We start from the raw sequence: 22,998 nt of genomic DNA, 5'->3' as shown, positions 1-22,998 counted from the left end.
GCAACCCCTGCTACCGCATCACTACAAAACTGCCTGGTAGCAATCTGTCATACCATTGGTCTTAAGTACGATCGCTATCAGCCTGTAGACCGCATGGAAAAAGATATTATTGCACGTCTTTCTGGTACTGGCGGCTTATTAATCATTGACGAAGCACAGCATTTAAGACAAGAAAGCGTTGAGGAACTGCGTTCTATTTACGATGCGAGCGGTATTGGTATCGCTCTTGTTGGCAATGAATCTGTTTATGTCAAGCTTAGCGGTGCAGGCAGGCAAGCAACCTTTGCACAACTCTTTAGTCGCGTTGGTAGAAAATTAAGACTTAGTAAGCCTTTAGCAAAAGACGTTAACGCATTAGCTAAGCAGTGGGAGATTACCGGTAAAGAAGAGCTTAAGTTATTACAAGAGGTAGCTAAAGAGCCAGGAGCCTTGCGGGGTGTTGTGAAAACAATACGTCTAGCGGTGCTGGCGAAAGGTGAAGGCAATATTACAGATAAGAATCTAAGGCTTGCCTATCAAAGCTTACAGGGAGCTGCGTAATGGGATTTGTTAAAAAACTTTGCAATCTTTGCAACATACTGGAGTCGTTGTTTTTTGCTGAAAATAAAACAAGTTATTGAATTTGAAGAACAATACCACTTGCTGGCAATAAACAAAACACAGCTAGGCGCAATTCTTCGACTTATTGATGCCATCAATAAGGTGTTAATGACCGAGAGATTATATGGATGGCAATCTCGATAGCTTGATGTTTTGCTGCGAAATGCCTGGCTGATGATCGTTACAGGATGTTTTCGTTTGGCGACGCTAATGAAAACCCCTCCTGGAATGTTATTAATTTTACAGATAAGTGGGATGAATTTGCTCAGTCTTTTCGGGCTGTTAAGAAAGCGGTTTTCTCATGAGTGCTGCGTATTTACAAAAGGCCGACAACGAAAAGTTAGTTCAAGCGTTAAAAGACATTTCTGGTGCGTTATTTTCGATTAATAAAGAACTACCGGCCTGTGAAGATCCTTCTATTGCGCATGTTTGGCAGGAGTTTTATTCGGAGAGTGTCTCAGAGATAGTTGCTTTACTTGACGAATTAGTCAAAGACCTTGAATACAAACAACACAAGGCAGCATCATGAGCGGTCTTCCTTGCCACGACGCAATAGTTCCTCACGAGCTAATTGAGCGTATTTTAGATCGCCACAACAACGACGAAATCAAGCTAAACACCCAAACTCTAGACTTTTTAGAAGATATTCTCGCGCAAGATGCGCTTACCTATGCCCAGGTTAGAGCTGTAAAAAATATAGCTAGCTGGGCCCTGGAAGGAGAAGAAGGATGTTATTAGAAGCGATGAAAGAAGCTGAAATACAAATAGACCATGAAGTAGTAGCAACCTGTCCGTATTGCGACACAGCTCAGGGTATTGGTTTTTTCGATCCTGACGAAGAACTTATACAAGAAGACCGCTGCCATGAGTGCGGTAAGACGTTTGAGTTTGTTGTTGAGACTAGCTGCACGATTCATACCCATAAGAAAGAAGATAAATAATGATTGAAGTTACAAACTACCGAATTGTCAGAATAGATAAGCATAATTTTGCTATTCAAAGAATACAAATAAGCAAAAAAACACAAGAATCTAGACATGTTACAGATCGTCGTTATTACGGATCTATAAGCTCTGCTGCTAGAGCTTTACTTGATTTATTAGTTGGCGACCAGGCTGAAAGCGGTATGATTCAAAATCTTAAAGATTTTATCAAAGCAAATGAAACCGCAAAAGACGAAATCACTCTTGCTGTACAAGACGCAATTGATCGAGGGGAATTAGCAGCATGAACCGCGTTAAGCCAAAAATACAACCAATAAAAAATCTTAATGAAGCAAAAGAGGTTCATAGTGAGCTTGCTCTGATTAATAGAGCCATAGAAGCAATAGACCATGAGCTAAACGAACAGGTCGAGGCTGCAAAAGCCAGGGCTGAGGCGTTGGCAGAAGATTATTTAACTAGAAAAGCAGATCTAGAATCGAAGTTAACGTATTTCGCAGACAAAAATCCAAAACTATTTGTAAAGCCACGCAGCATTAAGATTCCGTCTGGTGAGTTTGGGTACCGCAAATCAAGTAAAAAGCTAGAGAGGCTCGAAGGTATTAAGGAAAAAGAGGTCATTAATCGAGTTGAAGATTACTTTTATCCCTATGGCACCCTGCATCGCTATTTAGAGCGAGTTACGAAACTTAAAAAAGCAGAACTTAAAAAGTTATCTGGCAATGAATTAGCTCACTTAGGGCTATGTCTAAAACAAGAAGATGAGTTTTTTATTAAAACCAATGCTGAAAGTGTAAAACAGCGGATAAAGAGGTAGAGAAATGAGTGAAGCCAGTCTTTTCTTTTTTTAACTCTATTCCTGAAAATAAATGAAATCCCAGTGGAATTCATAATATCCAACAGGAGTATGAGAGAGAAAAAGAACAAGGATTTTTATACATGGCTTTAATAAGTGGGATTTTAATGGATGCGCGTTTCGTGATGATTGCAGTTTGAGACGGTTTGGCGAGCTTTACCACAAAGAAGATGGTGATTATGTTTCGGTGCTACCCACCAGAAGAACAGTCTTTTTACTTAAAAAAGCAATCAAAAAACATAAACAAAAAGAAATTGCTAACTATCTAAGTGATATGTGTCAACTTAATCCGTCCCGGATGACAAATAAATGAAATCCCAGTGGAATTCATATTGGGAGCTCCCAAAACAGGAGTATGAAGAGAAGAAAAATACAGGATTATTACGGTTCTATTACGAAATTGTCTATGTCACCAGTACGTTATGTGTCTTATTTGTTGCCATAACCTTGAGTTTAGTCGTGCATAAATACATGATGGCTAAACCATCCGTGGTATTAACAACACAGGTACTTATCTGGTTGTTGGTCTTTTTAGTATGGCCAACACGCAGACAAGTACGAGATGCACAAGAAATTATGAGGATTAAAGTATGACCGCTGCCAAAAAGAGAAAAGATCCTAGAACAAGACGACTGGCAATGATCCATATTGCTAAAAAAGAGCTTGGTCTAGACAGAGTGACTTATGAGGACATGTTGATCTCAAAAACAGGAAAAAGCTCTTCGGCTCTCTTGACGCTGTCAGAGCTAGATAAAGTAATACAGCACTTACGACATCAAGGCGCATTAAAAACACCGACAAAACGACGTGACCCCCTCCAGGGGGGTGGTAGGGGGAGACCATACACAAACAAATACGGAAAACCCATGAATGTGACCTCTGATAAGCAGAATTTAATTAATAAGCTAGATGCCATTCTTGCTGATCTAGGACTGGGTTGGAATTATTTACAACCACTTGTCAAAAACCATGGATATAGCGATATCCAATTTTGTCCAAAAGGTGTACTGCATACACTTGTTGGTCAGATGACCATTCACCAGATGCGTTGCAAAGAAAAGGAAAAGCTACATGAATCTATCTAAACAATACCAAGAGATACTAGCTGATGATGTAAGTCTTAATGAAGACAGTCAGGTTGATTTACTTGAATATGCACAAGCCTTATCTAGATTGATGTCAAGAGTGTCGTCAGATACAGGTTTAAAGGCTTCTCAGCCTGATCTTGTCTGGTTTTTAGAGCAGGCTGCCCGTGTTGGTTTTTTAGCCGCAAAGCTTATAGAAGAGCGTAAGTAGTGACACAACAGCCGCCAGTAAATGATTATCCTGAATTTTGGCGTGATTTGGTTGAGTATGTGACTGAGTTTGTCATGAAAGTGTCTTCTATGTCTAAAGAAGAAGCTCAAGAGCAGACTGTACGAATTGCTGATGTTTTACGTAAGAGCTGGGGTGGTATTCAGTTTTATCTACCTAAAGGTATTTCTTATGATGCTGCTATGCGAGATCTAAAGATTTACGAAGAGTTTACTGGTGACAATCATGCAGAATTGGCACTTCGTTACGACGTTGAAGAGCAATATATCTATAAGCTTATGGATATCAGCAGAAAGCGTTTTATTGGCAAAGAAGCTAAATTGCGCCAACAGAAATTGTTCTGATTGAAAGGTATAGCATATGGCAATTGAAAGTCTTCTAATTTCAGGGGTTGATATCATGGCTACATGCAAAATGTTACACAAAAAGTTAAAGTTACTGCCTCCTGTATTGTTTCCGCAGAAAGCGTTTTATTGGCAAAGAATAATCCACAAGAGATAACCACAAATATGCAGTTTACATGGCAAATTAATGATTTCTATGATCCTGAATGGGCAAGTTGGCCCTATATAGATAATGTTGTCATTGCTGTTCTTGTTGGTGCGGTTGTTGTGATGTGGCTTTGGCCAGCTGGCGTCCAGGATAAAAAAATAAAGACATTTCTCAGCAAAAGTATTGGATTTAAATATCGCCAATACTGGTACGGTTAATGTTCATAATCCAAATATTAATATTGGATCGCCAGGTCGACGTTTTGATTCTGATCTTGGGTTATCTATACGAGAGCTTATTAATCGATTTCAGGCAAAAGAATTCTTTATTATTTCCGATTATGGAGATCCAGAAGCTAGACAATTTGCAATGACACAGGAAAGATATTTTTAATTGATGAAGGTTTTCTTATATATTCAGAGAGAAGAGCGATACACGCCAGACGCAATAATTGTTGGCGGCAGTTTCACCCATTTCTTTGTTATGATATTACCCGGATAAAGAAGAGCCTTGAAGGCAAGATTGGTTTTCGTTTGTTCTGTTTTGGACAATTTCTTATTGCTCGCTTTTCCCTTTGGGTAAACTCGTTTTTGTTATTTTAGTAGCTATGGAAATATGGAAAATTGATATATGCTCAATCAAAGCATTGTTTAATTTCTGTTTTCTTAACCCTAAAAAAGGCAATTATTCTACTTTTTTAATACCCCCCTCTAGGGTAGGGGGGTACGCTAAAGCCCATGAAACGGGCATTTCTGTCAAAAACTGAGCTTCTTGAGCTTATAACACCTTTCCTTAATGAAAATGGATTTAACCTACCAGCAGGACTAGTCGTTGCTATTTGTTTGATTGAGTCTTCTGGTGATCCAAATGCTGTTCGGGTTGAGCCTCCCTATCCTTGGCTTGTTGATTGTAAAACAAGACACCCCTTTAGAGAATTAGAACCACATAAACAGCGAGCTATGTACCCACCTCGTGACTTCCCCTGCCCACATGGTGCATCTAGATCTACAGAGTTTTGGGGACAGAAAACAAGTTGGGGACTGATGCAAGTTATGGGTGCTGTAGCGCGTGAATACGGTTTTTCTAACCCCTACTTTACAGCTCTGTGTAGCGATCCATTGCTAGGTGTTTTATATGGCTGTCGTCATTTGCGACATCTAAAGAGGCGATTCTTTGAAGAAGACGGTTTTGACGGTGTTATCTCTGCCTATAATCAAGGCTCCCCTAGCCGTTATAAAAACGGATTATTTAAAAATCAACATTACGTCGACAAGGTAAATCAAGAATGGAAAAGGTAAGTAAGCAGCCTTATAAATCTAAAACCATCATTTTTAATACGCTATTAACACTGCCAGCTATATTAGAAGAAATTGGTGTTCAGCTGCAATTTTTGGATTAGAGTCACAGGTATCAGCTCGAATTATTGCAGTTATTGCAATTGTTAATGTCTGTTTAGCATCCATCACCAGTCAAGGTATTGCCCTTACGGAAAAATCTTGATGGGTGCTTTTGCTGGATTAGGGCTTGCAATGAAGTTTATAACCAAAAACCCATGGCGCACGATCGCGCTTGTTTTGGTTGTTATTGTGGGCGGTTTTTGGCTTAAGGTACGTATCACCGCTAAAGAGCTAGAATTACTCAATCAAGAAGTACATCTGCAGCAAACACAAATTGCTACCTGGCAAGTTAAAGCAAAAGAGCAGAAACAAAAGATAGAGCAAGCTCGCGCTGAAATACCCAAAATAGAAAAAAAGATCATTGAACGTATCATTGAAATTGAAAAAGAAGTAATTCCTAAAGATTGTATTGAAGCTATTGCCTGGCGCAGACGCAGGAGTCTAATCATAGGCAATCGTATTAGTGGTATTGATCTTCCATGAGTTATACAGATCCACAAGAGCCACCTACTACTACGCTTGCGATCGCTATTTTACTGGTACTTGTTTGTGTATCGCTTCTGCTTGGTGGCTGTAGTTACAAACAACCTCGAATTACACCAGTTGCTATTCCTTGCGATCCCCCATCATTTATACCGTTTCCACAACTGCCAACCTGGAGTACACCAGAGGTTACGGATGTAGCAACTGCAAGGATCTATTTACGTGCCGAGGCACTAAGTGAAGAGATGTGTATCGGACATATTGAGAAATTAAATAAAGAGTTATGGGGGTATCGGTGACTTTTAAACTAGAACATTTAACTTGTAGATTACTATCGCCTACTGTTTGTCTGGTTGTGGGCTGTTTTGTTTTTTTAGTCGGTGGCCTTGCTTTTGCTGCTGATCAAGGCGGTTTTGAGATATCAACCGAGATCGTTGTTGCGCTGATTAGTGGCGTTGCTACGATCTGCGCGACTGTCATTACCTATATTTCACGTAGAGAAAAAGCATTCGAAGAGCGAATCGCCAAAATGTTTGCAGCTCAAGTGCAAGCTGGAAAAGAGCGCAATGCAGTTGTTTTAAAAGAGATTGAAGGTGTTTATCGTTTATTTGATCAACGATTTACGCAAGTAGAAAAACAGCAGGAAGATAACGAATTGCGGCTGCGAGGCATTGAAAAAACAACAGCAAGTCGCGAAGAAGTCAAAAAAGATAATCAGAAAATGCATGATCGCATTTCTGGTTTAAAAGATAGAGTCTCAGAACAAGATCAAAAAATAGCAGCAATGCGAGGAGCACCTTAGATGGTTGTCAATAATCTTAAAAACAAAATACTAAGATGGCGCGTTTTAAAAGTTGTTTATGCAACACAACCAGCTGGCACAAGCTTAAAAATCATTAAATGGGCTGTTGCAGAAGAGGACGAAGATGTAACCCTAGATCAAGTTAAGGTTGCGGTTGATTTTTTAGAAAAAGTAAAAGTTGTCGAAACAACAAAGACACGAACTGACATAGATGTAGATTTAACAGCTTATGGCTTTCAGGTTATAGAAGGCGACAAAGAGCCACCTGCAGGACTAGCAAGGATCGAGGACTAACATGGGAGTTCGTAGTAAAATTGCCAGACTACCAAGTGAAGTACGTGACCTATTAAATGATGAATTAATTGCTCGCGGTTTTGGTAACCATCATCAGATTGTTGAGTTAATTAATGATCGTCTTGAAGAAGAAGGCATTGAGCTTGCAATTAGTAAATCATCACTAGGTCGCTATTCACAGAAGTTTGAAAAGAAGCTAGAACGACTAAAGCTTGTAACTGATAAAGCACAAGCAGTTGTGCGGGCAACCAATGATGACGATGGTGCCATTACTAAGGCTCTAATTCGAGAAACACAATTAATTCTATTTGATCTTTTTGAAGAGATAGAAGTTGATCCAACAAACACAAAAGCCATAGCAGCTGTTACGACTGCGGTATCGCGCTTAGCTAAAGCTGATGTCATGCAAAACAAGTGGCAGGTAGAAGAACGCAGGCGGGTTGAGAAATGTTTTAAAAATCTAGAACAAGACAATAAAGCCAAAGCACTTGGGCTGACACCAGAGCAATTAGTCTATATCCGTGACCAGGTCTATAGCTAATGGGTGCTATTAAGCTGTATGGCTATCAACGCCGCTGGCTTGAAGATGACAGTCGCTTTAAGATTGCGATGTTTGCCAGACAGACAGGTAAAACATTCATCACAACGTTAGGCATTGTTGATAATTGTCTAGACGCAATGGTTGCTGGCAAGCGTGAGCGTTGGGTTATTTTGTCGCGAGGTGAGCGTCAAGCGCGTGAAGCAATAAACGAAGGTATTAAAAAGCACTGTAGAGCCTATCAGGTAGCCTTTGAAGCACTAGAGTATGACTGGGCTGGCAGTGGTGGCAGCTACCGTGCACTAGAGGTGGATCTGCCTGGCGGTAGTAAAATTACTGCACTGCCTGCTAATCCTGATACTGCACGTGGGTTTAGTGCGAATGTCTTTTTAGATGAGTTCGCCTTTCATCAAGACAGTAGAAAAATATGGCAAGCACTTTTTCCTGTCATCTCTAAAGGCTTTAAGCTTCGTGTTACGAGCACCCCTAACGGAAAAGATAACAAATTCTATGAGCTGATGACCGATAAAAGCGGTCGTTGGTCGAAGCATCTTGTCAACATCTATCAAGCAGTTGAAGATGGCTTAGATCGTAATATTGAAGAACTAAGAGAAGCAATTGGTGACGAAGACGCTTGGGCTCAAGAATTTGAATGTAAATGGCTAGATGAGGCTAGCGCGTGGCTACCTTATGACTTAATCTCTTCTGTTGAAGATGAGGCTGCTGGTATTCCAGAAACGTATCAAGGCAACCCATGTTTTATCGGTAATGACATTGCGGTACGCAATGACCTGTGGGTTGCCTGGGTCTTAGAGCTTGTCGGTGATGTTTTATGGACACGGGAGGTTCGTGTTTTAAAACGGGCTCCCTTTGCAGAGCAAGACGCGGTTCTTGATGAATTAATGAATAAATATAAGGTTGTACGTCTAGCAATGGATCAGACAGGTCTTGGTGAGAAACCTGTTGAAGATGCTATACGTAGATACGGTGAATACGTAACCGAAGGTGTTCTCTTTAGTAATAGCAATAAGTACATGCTGGCAACAGTTGGTAAAGAATGCTTTGAGGATCGTAGACTTAGGATTCCCGCAGGTCAGCCTAAACTACGTACTGATCTTCATAAATTAAAAAAGACCACAACACAAACAGGCGCACCAAAATTTGTTGCAGAATCTGATAGCTCAGGGCATGCCGATCGTGCTTGGGCTCTGTTTCTATCTATTTACGCAGCTAGTCAAGCTGGCGGCCCTGTAGAGTTTGCAGCTACAGATGATCGCAACCAATACGCAGAAGATATTCAAGATGTTGGGCATATCCATGAAGATATCGGATTTGGTGTTGTCCATAATGGTCAAGATTTATATGGCTTTTAAATGAGCTTGAAACAAGATTTAAATAACACTGCAAGAGGCTTGCAATGAGGATTACAAAACCTGTTTTTGAAGAAGTAACCGCAACCCATGATAGCCATGACTCAACACCAGCTCTTCTTGGGCAACTTATGTCCTATCAAGACGAGATTATTAAACAGCGTGGTGGCGGTAACCTTAAAATCTATACAGAAATTTTACGTGATGATCAGGTAAACAGCTGTTTTCAGCAACGACGTAGTGCGGTTGTCTCTTGGCGTGTTGTGTGTGAGCCTGGTGGTGATCGTAAACAAGATAAAGCTGCTTGTGATTTTATTGAAGATGTCCTCAATAATCTTAATTTTGATGATCATACAAGTAAAATGCTCTATGGTGAGCATTACGGGTATTCGGTAGCAGAATGTTTGTGGGGGCGGGATGGTCGTTTTATTACCTTAGAAGATATCCGGGTTCGTGATCGTAGCCAGTTTCGCTTTCGCAATGACGGTAATTTGGTCAGACTGACAAGAAAGCATCCTAGCGGTGAGTTAATGCCTGATTATAAGTTTTGGGTCTTTTCTTTTGGTGCAGACCATGACAGCAATCCTTACGGTTTAGGGCTAGCTCATTATGCTTATTGGCCAGTCTTTTTTAAACGACAAGATATTAAGTTTTGGTCTATCTTTTTAGAGAAATTTGGTAAACCCACAACCCTTGGTAAATATAATCGTGGTCAAGATGGCACCAAAGACAAACAGAAGTTACTAGAAGCTCTAAAAGCTATTGGTACAAGTAGTGCGGTTATTATTCCAGATAGTGTTCAGGTTGAGTTGTTAGAAGCTACGCGCGGTGGCAAAGGTGGCTATGAACAGATCTATGATCGTATGGATGCTGCTATTTCTAAAGTTTATTTGTCTCAGACAATGACCACAGATGATGGTAGCAGCAAATCGCAATCGGAAACCCATAAAGAAGTACGAGACGATGTTATTCAGTTTGCTGCGGACATGTTAAATGCTAGCGCACGAGATAGTTTTGTAAATTGGCTTACAGCATGGAATTATCCAGGTGCCAAGGTACCGATTATTAAACGTGTACCGGAAGAGAATGAAGATTTAAACAAAAGAGCTGAACGTGATATTAAGTTGTATCAGATGGGGTTTGATTTAACCGAAGAATACGTTCAACAAACCTACGGTGACGGTTTTCTCAAACGAGTCACTAGTGTGCCTGCTAGCGCAGGGGTCACTGGCGTGGCGGCGGTAGGCGTAGGGCTACCTGCTGCTAGCAGGCAATCCGGAGCTAATAACGATAACGCTCCATCGGGTAGTAGCCCCGCGCCAGCGGATGGCTCCGTGCCAGCGGCGTTTGGGGAGGCAGAAGAGCAGACAGACGAAGAAGTAATGACAGATCATTTAGATGAGGCAACCAGTCAAGTACTAGATGGAATGATTGATCAGGTACGCGACCTTGTTAGTCAAGCAACGTCACCAGAAGAGCTGCGCGATCAACTTATTAATCTCTATCCTGATTTAGATATTTCAAGACAGGCTGCCATCATTCAGAGAGCTCTCGTTGCGGCAGAGCTTAAAGGTCAAGTCGATGTACTAGAGGGCAATTGAATGGGACATAAACTGCCAAACATGAAAACACTGCGTTCACCCATTCGGTGGCCAGGTGGCAAGGCATTACTATTTAAACAGATAAGTGCTCTAATGCCAGAACACCATACCTATGTAGAGGTGTTTGGTGGCGGTGCGTCTGTCTTAATTAAAAAAGAACCTTCAAAAGTTGAAATCTATAACGACATCAATAATCATCTGGTTACCTTTTTTAGATGTTTGAAATATCATTACGAAGCCCTCATAGATGAAATAGATCTAGTACCCCATAGTCGTCAAGAATTTTTAGAGTATCTAGAGCGTCCTGGTTTAACAGATATTCAACAAGCTGCCCGTTTTTATTTATGTAACCAGATGTCTTTTGGTGGGCAAGGCAGTCATTTTGGCATCAGCAAAAAACAAGGTTGTAGCTCCAGACAGGAAAAGCAAAAAGTACTTCGTCGCGTATATGAGCGATTTGATCGTGTAACAATTGAAAACTTACCTTGGCAAGAGGTTTTAAAGAAATATGACTATGATGGCGCGTTTTTTTTTCTTGATCCGCCCTATATAAAAGGTCTGCAATACGACTATGCTTTTAGCAAAGAAGAGCATATTGCGTTAAGGGATGCTGTTTTAAGATTGCAGGGTAGCTTTATTGTGAGTTACGACGATGATCCATTTATTCGGGAACTGTATCAGGACTGCCAGTTTGTCGAAGTTACGACACCTATGGGTATTGGTAATCGTGGCAGCGGTAAGAAAAATAAATTAAAGCAAGTTTTAATTCTTAAGGCTGCTTAAGCTGTGACTGTCGACCCTGTCGATTTACCTTTTGATGAGGCGATTTCGTTTTACCGTGGCAAGGTACGTATTCCGACAAAAACCTATGATGAGATTTGGCGCGGTGCTCACGCTAGAGCGTTTACCATTGCAGGGGCAATGCGAGATGAGCTATTAGCTGACTTTCAGCAAGCAATCGATAAAGCCTTGTCACAAGGCACAACGTTAGAAACCTTTCGTAAAGATTTTGATACGATTGTTAAACGTCATGGCTGGAGCTATAGAGGCAATCGTGGCTGGCGCACAAGAGTGATCTATCAAACAAATATCACAACATCGTACGCTGCTGGCCGCTACAAACAGTTAACAGATCCCGATACTCTTAAAAGTAGACCATATTGGGAATATGTCCATGGCGATAGTGCAAATCCAAGACCACATCACCTAGCTTGGGACGGTACGGTGCTACCAGCAGATGATCCATGGTGGCAGAGTCATTATGGCCCTAATGATTGGGGCTGCACCTGTCGTGTGCGGGCGTTGGGGGATCGTGATTTAAAACGACGCAAGATTAAAGTATCAAAGCGTCCACAAGATGGTAGCTATACTTGGAAAAACCCCAGAACAGGCAAGACACAGCGTATCCCGAACGGTATTGGTCCAGGCTGGAATTATAATGTTGGCGAAGCTCACTGGGGACGCTCTGTCAATAAACGTCTAATCGACAGAGCAGACAGTAGTGCTACAGGCAGTAAAACTATTGAGAGCAAACGCTTGAAAAAGCGCGGTCAGGTAGAGACTGCCAAAAGCTTAGAATTAGGCCCAGTACCCATAGATGCAGCAAGAGCCCAGCTGCTGCCTGCTGCTAGTGATCCTGCCAGTATTAGGCGAAACTTGGGTCGTGTTATTGGGAGGCAAGCAAAGACCTTCAGAGATCCACGCGGTGAGCTTGTAACGATAACCCACGCTCTAGCTGATTATTTTGCAGAAGATATCAAGCGTGCGGGAGGTCGTGAGCGGTGGTTTTCATTTTTGCCAGAGGTGTTAGAAGATCCAAATGAAATCTGGGTAGGTTTTCTGCAAGATCAACAGACAGGTAAAGTCTATCTTTACAAGCACTATATTAAAACTATTTCGGTAGACGGAGCAGAGCAAGTAAAAGCCATTACAGCTTCCGTTAGCCAGAACTTCTTGACAGGGTTTGAGGTGACAGGATCTAGTTTAAGTGCGTTATCTGACTATCGACTAGGCCATCTGATTTGGAAGCGAGATCAGTAACATGGCAGGCGCACGTCTTATTGTTCGGGATAACCAGATTATTAAAGGTTTAACTAAATTACATAACTTGGGTCAAAACCTAAAGCCAGTCGCAATTGATATTGGTGAATATTTAGATGAGGCGGTAGAGAGACGATTTCGTCAGGAGAAAGATCCACAAGAGCGACCTTGGGCAAAGCTCCATATAAAAACGAAAGCTCGCAAGCGTCATCCTAAAATCTTAACGGAATCTAGAAGATTAAGGACTAGTATTATCTACCGTGCTAGCTCTCGTGGTTTAGTGCAAGGTACAAATCTTATTTATGCAGGAGTACAACAGCTTGGATTTAAGAAAAGAAAGCTACCAAAACGTCAATTTTTAGGCATTGGTCGCAAGGATAAACAAGAGGTTCTGGGTATTGTTAATAAGCATGCGCAAGGTAGATTACGTGTCTGAGGTCTCGAATATTCTTGATCAAGCCAAAGCAATTGTTACCGGAGAGCGTCAGCAGTCTTATGGAGATCCAGCTGAAAGCTTTGCTCGTGTTGCTTCAATGTGGAGTGTAATTCTTGGAGCTGAGGTAAAAAGTGCAGATGTTATTCAGTGTATGATTGCGTTAAAGATGGTACGAGAAAGCTATCAGCATCAAGAGGATAATTTAGTTGATATAGCTGGCTATGCAGCTTTGCTTAAGATGGTAAATGCTAGGAAAGATTAAGAAATGGCTGTTATTAATATAGGTAAAGAATTTTCGACTGTGCCAGCAGGAAGATACAGAACTGATGGTGATTTTAGTGGAGAAGCTTTACGAGAAGATATATTGCGTCCTGTACTATCAGAGCTTAAGGAAGGCGAGAAGCTTGAAGTTATTATTGGCGACGGTGTTTGTGGGTATGCGTCTAGCTTTTTAAGTGAGGCATTTGCTGGTTTAGTTTGGCATGGGTATGTAGCTAGTGAAACTTTATTATCTATTTTATGTATTCGTTTTACTGATCCAGTTTTTGAATTTTTTAAGGAACGTATTGAAACCTATATTAGGGAAGCAAAGCCCCTAAATGAGTAATAGTAAGTTTTCATTTAGGGGTTCTTAATATTGGAGCCTATTTCATTGTTTTGTGAGTAGGTGTTAATTTTGATGCACTGGCTATTTTATAGTCTAAATCTATTGCGTAATCCAAGACCCAATAGGAATAATAAGATTACTGCCAAGATGCTTTGTGTAAATGTTAGTAAATAGATCCACTGAGGCAGATTATCGGCAAATAAAGACGTTGCTGCTGCTGATAGTGCATCGCGTTTACTAGGAATGAAAGCAAATAGTTGCCCAGCAGAAAAGAGAATTACTGAAAAAAGATCTGAAAGAACAAGGCTGCATATGCTTACTGCACTGAGGTAGGCGTAGATTACACCAAAGACAAACCAGGTAACGACTAAGCTAATAAGTGGTCGCCAGACGCTACGTCCATAATTGCTTAGGATCTCAAATAGTCGCTCTAATAATAGATATCCACCTCGTGTCTCGTGTATGCGTGCAGCCTTCATCTCCATTACTTTGTACTCTAGGGCTCGTTGATGATCTCTATTTTCTTCGGCAAGTTTTTTTAAGCGGCGTGCGCGAGCGATATCGTTAGTGTCTTTGGCTTTCTTGGTCTCAAAGAATTGTAAATATTTTTCTGGTTTTTCTTCTAACTGGAGCTTGCAACGTATATCTGTTAGTAAAACTGGATGATTAATCCTTGTATGTCGTAGATCGATGATGCAATTGAAGGTATCTCCTGCAGCAATATTGAAACTTTTTTCAAAGGAAGAGCCACGAAAAGATAAGTTTCGAATTTTGTCAACATGTTCGAGATGCTCAAAAAAAGTATCGCCACCAAAATTAACATACTCAAAACTAACGGTTTCTCTAAAATTAGATGAAGAAAAATAAACATCATTAGTAAATTTGGCTTTATCAAAATATACGTTACCACCAAAAGTGACCATATCTAGTTGGGCTTCGCCATTAAATCTGGTTCCTAGAAACAAGGCATGACTATCAAATGCTGCATCACTAAATTCGACACTATTGCCAAACGTAACGTAATTGAAGTTTGCCTCACTGCCGAACCTGGTATCTTCAAAGCTTACCCTGTCTTCGAATGTGGCTTCAAAGAAGTTTGCCTTACCATTGAGCGTAGCTCTAGAGAAAGTTGCCTGGCCTCTAAATCTGGTTCTATTGAATACGGCCTCGCCGCTAAAAATTGCGTCAGTAAAGTTAATGTTATTGCCAAACACAGCGTTAGTAAAATTTACGTCTCCGTAAAACCTTGAAGCACGAAACTTAGTATTGTCAGTAAATTTGGCTCCACGAAAATCAACATTGCTGCTAAATGTTACATCAGTAAAATCATCACTATCACTAAGCTCGGCGTTAATAAAACTTACGTCTCCATCAAACTTGACTCTATTGAAATTTGCCTGATGAAACATTACGCCATCGAAATTGACGCCGCCTCTTGGAAACCGATAGCATCTAAAGTCTGGCCCATCTACTCCGCTTCCACCTATGCGCCTGGAAAAATTAGCACCGGAGAAATCAACATAAGCGTTAGGATTGTCTTCAACCCATGCATTCCATTGCTCCCAGCCTTGCTGATAGAGATTGATAGCATTTTCTTTATTGAGAACAATAGTTGTTTCTTCTTGTTCAGTCATAACTCTATTACCTCCTAGGCGCTAAAATTTTACGCATTCTTCTCAGTAGAGATTGAAGCATCATAAAACAGTTTTGTCTTATTTTCACAATCATCCAAAGTTACCTCCACCTTTCTTCTACATTTTTTATAACAATTAGGTTGTAAAGATTAGATACTGACCTCGTAACTTCAAAACAACGAGGTCATCTGTTGCCAAAAAAAGCAGATAAAAAAATAATCGAAATATTTAAGACCGGTACCCACACATCAATTAACGGTCAGCAACTTTCTTTTAGTCAAGATCGTGTACGTAGCATGATCGAGGCTTACGATACAAATGTACATGAAGCACCTGTTGTTGTTGGGCATCCTGAAACAGATGCTCCTGCCTGGGGCTGGATTGATTCTTTAGAAGTAGATTCTGACGGTAACGTCACCGCAGAGGTGAAACAAGTAGATCCTGCCTTTGCAGAACTTGTTAATCAAGGAAAATTCAAAAAGATATCTGCTGCTTTCTATGACGAGCAGCATCCTCTAAATCCAACACCTGGAACACTTTATTTAAGACACGTCGGATTTCTTGGTGCGCAGCCACCAGCTATTAAAGGTCTAAACGCAGGGCAAGAGATTCAATTTGCAGATGATGGTCAAGACCTGCTGTGTGTTGAGATGCAATTTGCAGAGCCATTACGTCCCATAGCAAGAATACTTAGAGACTTGCGGGAATGGATGATTGAAAAGTTTGGTAGAGAGGATGCAGACAGGGTTATTCCTAGCTACGAAGCAAACTACATTCAGGAAGCAGTAGCTCAGTCAGCGTCAGATACAATCACAACATTTTCAGAAGAAAAATCAACAATCAAAGAAAACACAAATCCAACACAAGCGGAGGACGTTGTGACAGAAGAAGAAAAACAAGCTTTAGAAAAACAGCAAGCTGAACTTGCTAAAAAACAGACAGCATTTGCAGAGCGAGAAAAGCTACTTACACAAAAAGAACAACAACTAGCCCTAGAGCGAGCAACGATGTTTTGTGAAGAGTTAGTTGGTGAAGGCAAGTTAACACCAAGTCAAGCTCAAGGCATGTCTCATCTTCTTGCGGCTCTTCCGGATGATGAAGCTCAAACTCTTGAATTTGGTGAAGGTGATGGTGCTGTTAAAACCACACAACGAAAACAGTTGATGCAGTTTATGAAGTCACTACCTAAAAACATTCAATTTAGTGAAGTAAGTGGCGACGATCATGGTGTTACCGAAGAAACAGTACGTGTTAGCCCGCAAGCAATTAAGCAACGTGTCGATGAAGCACGAAGTTCTGGCAGACATTTAAGCTTTGCAGAAGCACATGGTCAGTTAAAGCGCGAAGCAACACAAACGTCATAACGTTTATTACGATCTAGGAGAAACCTCATGGGAACAAAAACAGGATTTATTGACAGTAAACGCGCAGATCAAGCCATTGAAGCTTACCGTATTTTAACCTATGGCAGCAGTGATGAAACCGTAGCACAAGCAACCGCTGCAACCGCACCGCTAATTGGTCTGTCTGGTCAGTTAGGCGCAGCGGATACTGAGGTTGTGGATGTCATGCGAGACCGTACACCTGATGTTATAGCAGGTGGCACGATTGCCATTGGTGATCCGCTAACAGCAGATGCAGAAGGTAAAGCCATTGTAGCTAGTGCTGGTAATTACATTATCGGTTACGCAGAAGTTGCAGGCGTTGCTGGCGATATTATTCAGGTGTTTGTTGCACCAAGCAAACTTTAAACTTAATGAAATCTTAAGGGAGATATAACCATGTCAGGTAGACCATTTGCGCGCGACGAAGATCGACTATCGATTGCTGAAGCGTATACAAACGACGAATTTATCGGTGAAGAAATAGCACCCGTACAGCAAACGCTACGAGAAGGGTTTAAATATCAAAAGCTACCAGAAGGTCAAGGTATTACGATTATTGATACGACCTTAAGTCGTCTTGGAACCGCCAATGAGCATGTACGAGAAAGTGAAGAAAAGAGTGACTCGACAGAGCCAGGCGGTTTAATTGGTAAGATTCCTTATAGCGATCTTGAGGAAGCTCAAAAGCAAGGTCGAGACCTAGAAGCTGAAATGGTAGAAGAGCTTACTGATCTTATACGTCTCTCGGAAGAACAGTCTCTTGTTAAAAAAGTATTTGATCCAGCTCGCTACCAAAACCACCGTATCACAACACTAGCCGAAGGTAGTCGCTTAGAAGATGCTGGCTCTGATCCTGTTGTGTTATTTGAAGAAACCCTAGCTGGTGCCAGGACTAAGTACACAGATGTGGTTATGGGTCGCAAAGTCTGGTCTAAAGTACGAACACATCCAAAAATTATTAAAGCTATTCTTGGCAATAGCGGCGATTCTGGTATTGCAGCACGTCAAGCCTTTATTGATATCTTTGAGTTAAATCGAATCCATATTGGCAATGTCAATTACAACGCTGCTAAACGTGGTCAAGCTGTTGATCTCCAAAAGCTATGGGGTAATGCGATTGTCTTCTTTACACGAGATGATCGTTCAAAATTAAAAAACCACCGTGCTACTTTTGGTACGACCGTGCAGTGGAAGCCTTGGTTTGTTGGTCGACGTGAATCAGATATGGGACTAGAGGGTGGTGTTGAGATTAAGGTAGGTCGTAACCAGAAGCAGTTACTTAATTTCGAACTTGGACATATTATTGTTACACCAACCGCGCCATAAACAAAGTATTGATCGGGGTCGGCGGTGCGGTGGTTTTTTTGCCTTAAGATGGGGCTTCTTTTCGCCACCGTACCGCTTTTTTAGAAAAGAGATTTAAATTATGGAACCAAAATTATTTTTAATCTTATGTGGCACCGTCATTTTAGACGGAAAAACCTACAAACAAGGTGATACCGTTGAGTTAATAGGTGCTGACATTGAGATGGCAGTATCACAGAAACACCTCTTTGAAGAAGTGGAAGAGACAAAACAAGTTAGGCTTCCGCTTACAGACGAAGAAGTACAAGCAAAGATTATTGAAGCAATTAAAGAGCTAGATGCTAAAAATACTGATCATTTTACACGGTCAGGTAAACCTAATGTGAGTGCCTTAACAGATGTTCTTGGTTTTGAAGTCAGTGCAAAACAGCGTGATGATGCTTGGAAAGTTCTAGAAGCACAGCAAGCAAGCGGAGAAAATAACGACTAATGTCTTATTGCAGTCGCCAGGATCTTGTTGATCGTTACGGTATCTCTGAGATTGAGCAGTTAGAGGAGACCGGTCGTGTTGATACAGCAATTGGTGATGCACGTGATCTCATTAATGCCAAACTAGGTAAACGTTATCAGCTACCTCTTACTGATATTCCTACGATTTTAACAGCACTGGCTTGTCGAATTGCGTTTTATTATCTACATGATCGGGTAGCACCAGAGAAAGTAGAACGTGAGTACAAAGATGCAATCCATCATTTAGAACGTATCGGTGATGGTAAAGACAGTATTGGTCTTGATGCACAAGAGGCACCTGTACAGATTGCAACAGATGATGTTGCTTTTTCGAAGCCTAAAGAGGCGTTTGATGAGAAGACATTAAGTCAGTTTGGTGGCTCGTTATGAGTGGTGTTATTGCAACTGTAGAAGATTTTATGCTGCAACAGATTAAAGATCATGATCTTGGTGATAAGTTACGTGATCTTGATATTGGGCCAGGCAACTGGGATCAAAACACACTCAGAACAATTTCTAATAAAACACCAGCGGCCTCGATTGCGTTTTTAGAAGCAAAAGAAAAACAACCAGCAACGCATGCGGCTGTTTTAAATTTACGTTTTGGTGTTTTTGCTGTTGCAGGACATGCAACAGGTATTCGTGGCAGAACCCGCGGTGCAGCACTAGAGGTTGGTGCTTATGAAATTATTGAAACAGCAGTAGCAATACTACATCAACAAACAGTCCCACAGATAGGCACACTTAGCTGTGAGGTGATAGATAACTTATACGATCCAAGTTTAGAGCATTTTGGTGTCTCTGTTTATTTGGCGACATTTGCAGTACCAGCCTGTATTACTAGAGAGACGGTTACAGACTTATCCAATTTTGCAACATTAAATCAAGAGACGTTAGTAAATGATGATCAAGACACACGAAGTGTGTCGCAAACGATACAGCTTGAAACAGACGAGGAAGCATAAATGAATCCATCACGATCAGAAGAGGCTGTGGCATTGATTAATCGGTATCGAGAGGCTGGCAGAGATGATATTGCCGATTACATAGAAAACTCATGCAAGAGCCAGCTCCCGTCACAAGAAGAAATTGAAACGATATTTCAAATAAATCATTGCGAAATGGAAGCATAAATGACAACAAAACTTTTTCTTGTACCTGTTAAAGGTAAAACCATATCTGATCCTGTTACCGGTCGTCCGCTACATCCTGAAGGTGAGACAAAGCCAAATAACCGTTTTTGGCGACAGCGGGTTTCCGATGGTGACTGCGAGCTTCTGTGTTCTAATTGTGAGCGAGAAGAGCGTATTGTTCAAGCAATCAAACAATTAGATCCTAACGATCCTGATCATTTTACAAAAGCAGGTAAACCAGATGTCGGTGCCTTAAGTAAATTAGCAGGCTTTCCTGTCTCAGCTAAGGATCGCGATGCTATTTTGGAAGCAATGTCTAACCAAGAACCTAGAGAGGATAACTAAGAAATGGCAACCTTTACCCAAATACCTAGTAACTGGCGTGTTCCTGGTGGCTACATTGAAGTTGATGGCTCACAGGCTACCTCTGGAGCTACCGCAGAGATTCCCCGCGCGATTGGCATTCTTGGTCAAAAACTGAACGATGGCGATGCAGCAGCAAATACACCAGTACGTGTCTTTTCTGATGCTGAGATTGAAACGAAAGCAGGACGTGGCTCAATGCTTGCCAAGATGGCTAAGTTAGCACGTCGTATTACACCGGAGACACCTTTATTTTTATTACCGCTCGATGATGACAGCAATGGTGTGCAGGCTGTCTATCATGTAACGCTACCTGCCAGCACCGCCACAGAATCACGAATTGCACGTGCTTATATTGACTATCATTGGCTAGGGGTACAAAAACAAGGTGTTATTGAATTTACTATTGATAATGGTGATGACCAAGATGATGTGATCGCTGCCTTTGTTGCGGCAGTCAGTGCCGATGAGGACTTGTTGTTTGCAGCAGCTGTTGATGGCAGCAATGCGAATGTTGCAGTGCTTACGTGCAGACATAAAGGTGGAGTTGGCAATGACCTGACCATTAAATTTAATTTAAACCAAGGGGAGCGCTTTGCTGCTGGTATTAAAGAGCCAACAGTTAGCAGGCAAACCGATGGCTCTGGTAACCCTGATGTTAGTACCGTCCTAGATAATCTAGGTGAACTTTGGTTAACCGATCTTGTTGCTCCGTATCGTGATAGTTCAAATCTAACTGCATTAGAGACCTTTGCGCGTGAAAGCTGGGACGCTTTAGTTCAGAAAGAGGTACATCTATTTTCTGCTGTCTCTGGTACGGTTGGTGATATGACAACCTTTGGCTTAACGCGAAATAGTGAGTTTTTAAGTGTTGTTGGTATTGGTAAATCCCCATCATCAGCGTATCTAGCAGCAGTATCTCTAGCTTGTGTCGATGTTAGTGAACCACACCCAGCACGAAGTCTTGAGGGATTACCCTTAGAAGGTATTGTTGCAGCCGCAACAGAAGATCAATTATCTGATGCTGATAGAAATTCAATGCTACATAGCGGTGTCTCAAGTACAACCGTTGTCGCAGGCACGTTACGTATTCAAAAAACAATTACAACCTACAGGGTAAATAGTGTTGGTTCACCAGATGAGGCATTTTTAGATCGTCAAACACTTAAAACATTAATGGCGATTAATTATGCCTCTCGTGTCCATTTCAGAACCAAGTATCCACGTTATCTGTTAGGCGAGTCTGGTCGTAATTATGATCCTGGTGTACCGGTTATGACAGCGGAGCTTGCGACTGCTGAATGGATGCAGCTTGCAGATCAGTTTGAGCGACGTGGCTGGATCGAAACAGCAGATAAGTTTGTTAAAGAAGTCACAAGACCTGGTGCAAATACGTTAGATAGTGTGATTCAACCAGACTTAATGAACCGCTTTGAGCAATTGCGTGTTCTTAATCTTTTTAAACGCTAGTGAGGTAGATGATGTTAACAGGAACCATAGAGATAAAAAGAGATGGAATTTTTATTAACTCTGAACCTGCAGCCCGATTTAATCCTGGCTTTAAAAATCGTCAAGCGGTTCAGCTTGCAAATGGTCGTAGTGATTATTTTGAGACACCGTCAACGCCTTACGTTGAGGGGGTCTTCTTGCATGGTATTGGCGATGACATAGCAGACTTCGATTTTACAGGAGCAACGGTTCAATTTATTTGCGACACAGGTCAAATATACAATCTGTTTGGTGCTTGGCGTGATGGGGAATCGCCTGAAATGGACGGTCAAGGTGGTAAAGTGCCAGTCAAGATTGCTTGTACACACTGGGGAAAAATTTCCTAATGCTTACGGTAACCATAGAGCTACCTTTTGGTATTGAGCAAGAACTCTCCCATGGAAAAGGTAAAGAGATCTATAGCAAGACAGTTGTACGTAATCGAACTGTTGGTGATGTCCGTCAAGCCTTAAATGCGGGTAGTCAGTTATGCCAAACGCCTGACGGGTATCGTGCTGTTGCAAATGATGGGCTAGTTAATCTTGAATTAACACGTCTGCGTATTGTTAAGCTTGGTGAGCTTAACGGGCCTATCGATCAACAGGTATTTGATCGTCTGCACGGAGAAGATTTACGAGAGCTGGAGCTTACCTGTTTAGCAATTGATCAAGCTATGGGCATTAAAGATACTGACAAGCGCAAAGAAACACTTAGAAAGATAGAGGATCTTGGCGCGGGAAAGTACCTATCCGAGACAGTCGCGTCCTTGGCATTGAGCGAGCCAGACACGTCGTTGCAGGACGATTAAGATTAGCGATGCAGGATGTAGATGTTATGGATTACGTGTTATTTGAGGAGGTCTTGGGGGAGATTACAAAGCCGCGAGGGCCGTAAATGACATCTAACTTAAAGACACGCTTAGAATTATCACTTGTTAGTAATATCGGTAGACAAACACGATCTGATATTGCTTCAATGCAACGTTTAGCACGAGTTGGACGTACGCAAGCATCAATGCTTGGACGTGCTGCTGCAACGATTGGTCGTGGCTTTAGTGTTTTAGGTAATCGCTATAGTGGACTTGTCTCTGCTGTTGGTGTTGGGGCTGCCATTAAAGATGCAGGTAGCTTAAGTGACCGTTTAATTGATTTAGCTGGTAAAGCGAGATTAAGTAAAAAGGAAGTTGCTGATCTGCATGAAGAATTATTTGCAGTTGCAAATGATAAACGTATTAAAGTTGGTGTTGATGATTTGTTTGGCGTTCTGGAAGAAGTATTTAGCAAGGGTGGTGATGTTAGGCAAGCGGTTAAGGAATTAAGGACAGCTGGTTTTCTAATGCGAGCAGCAGATGCAGCTGGAAGAGATGCGGGCGCATTACTTAATAGACTTGAAAGCTCATTTAAGATTAA

The 22,998-nt window shown here is 41.4% G+C and overlaps 3 protein-coding genes across 3 annotated transcripts; all 3 read left to right on the top strand.

The window, feature by feature from the left end:
- Window positions 1-7,719: 7,719 nt before the first annotated feature.
- On the top strand, window positions 7,720-9,090 carry LOC132564161 (mu-like prophage FluMu protein gp28). Its single transcript, XM_060228837.1, has one exon. It carries the CDS (start codon window positions 7,720-7,722, stop codon window positions 9,088-9,090), a length of 1,371 nt encoding a protein of 456 aa, XP_060084820.1.
- A 44-nt stretch (window positions 9,091-9,134) lies between these two features.
- LOC132564158 (mu-like prophage FluMu protein gp29) lies at window positions 9,135-10,688 on the top strand. Its single transcript, XM_060228836.1, has one exon. The coding sequence runs from the start codon at window positions 9,135-9,137 to the stop codon at window positions 10,686-10,688; it is 1,554 nt and encodes a 517-aa protein (XP_060084819.1).
- Window positions 10,689-20,086: 9,398 nt separating this feature from the next.
- LOC132564157 (mu-like prophage FluMu tail sheath protein) lies at window positions 20,087-21,571 on the top strand. Its single transcript, XM_060228835.1, has one exon. The coding sequence runs from the start codon at window positions 20,087-20,089 to the stop codon at window positions 21,569-21,571; it is 1,485 nt and encodes a 494-aa protein (XP_060084818.1).
- Window positions 21,572-22,998: the final 1,427 nt, after the last annotated feature.

The sequence above is a fragment of the Ylistrum balloti genome, unplaced genomic scaffold, assembly GCF_031769215.1.
Source record: "Ylistrum balloti isolate Yb309-2 unplaced genomic scaffold, AGI_CSIRO_Ybal_v1 Utg372018, whole genome shotgun sequence".
Classification (NCBI taxonomy): domain Eukaryota; kingdom Metazoa; phylum Mollusca; class Bivalvia; order Pectinida; family Pectinidae; genus Ylistrum; species Ylistrum balloti.
The sequence above is the reverse complement of the archived record's forward strand: the minus strand, read 5'-3'. Positions and strand labels throughout refer to the sequence as shown.

Bases quoted from the DNA above. Each gene is read 5' to 3' on its own strand.
- LOC132564161 (XM_060228837.1), top strand. From the start codon at position 7,720: ATGGGTGCTATTAAGCTGTATGGCTATCAACGCCGCTGGCTTGAAGAT.
- LOC132564158 (XM_060228836.1), top strand. From the start codon at position 9,135: ATGAGGATTACAAAACCTGTTTTTGAAGAAGTAACCGCAACCCATGAT.
- LOC132564157 (XM_060228835.1), top strand. From the start codon at position 20,087: ATGGCAACCTTTACCCAAATACCTAGTAACTGGCGTGTTCCTGGTGGC.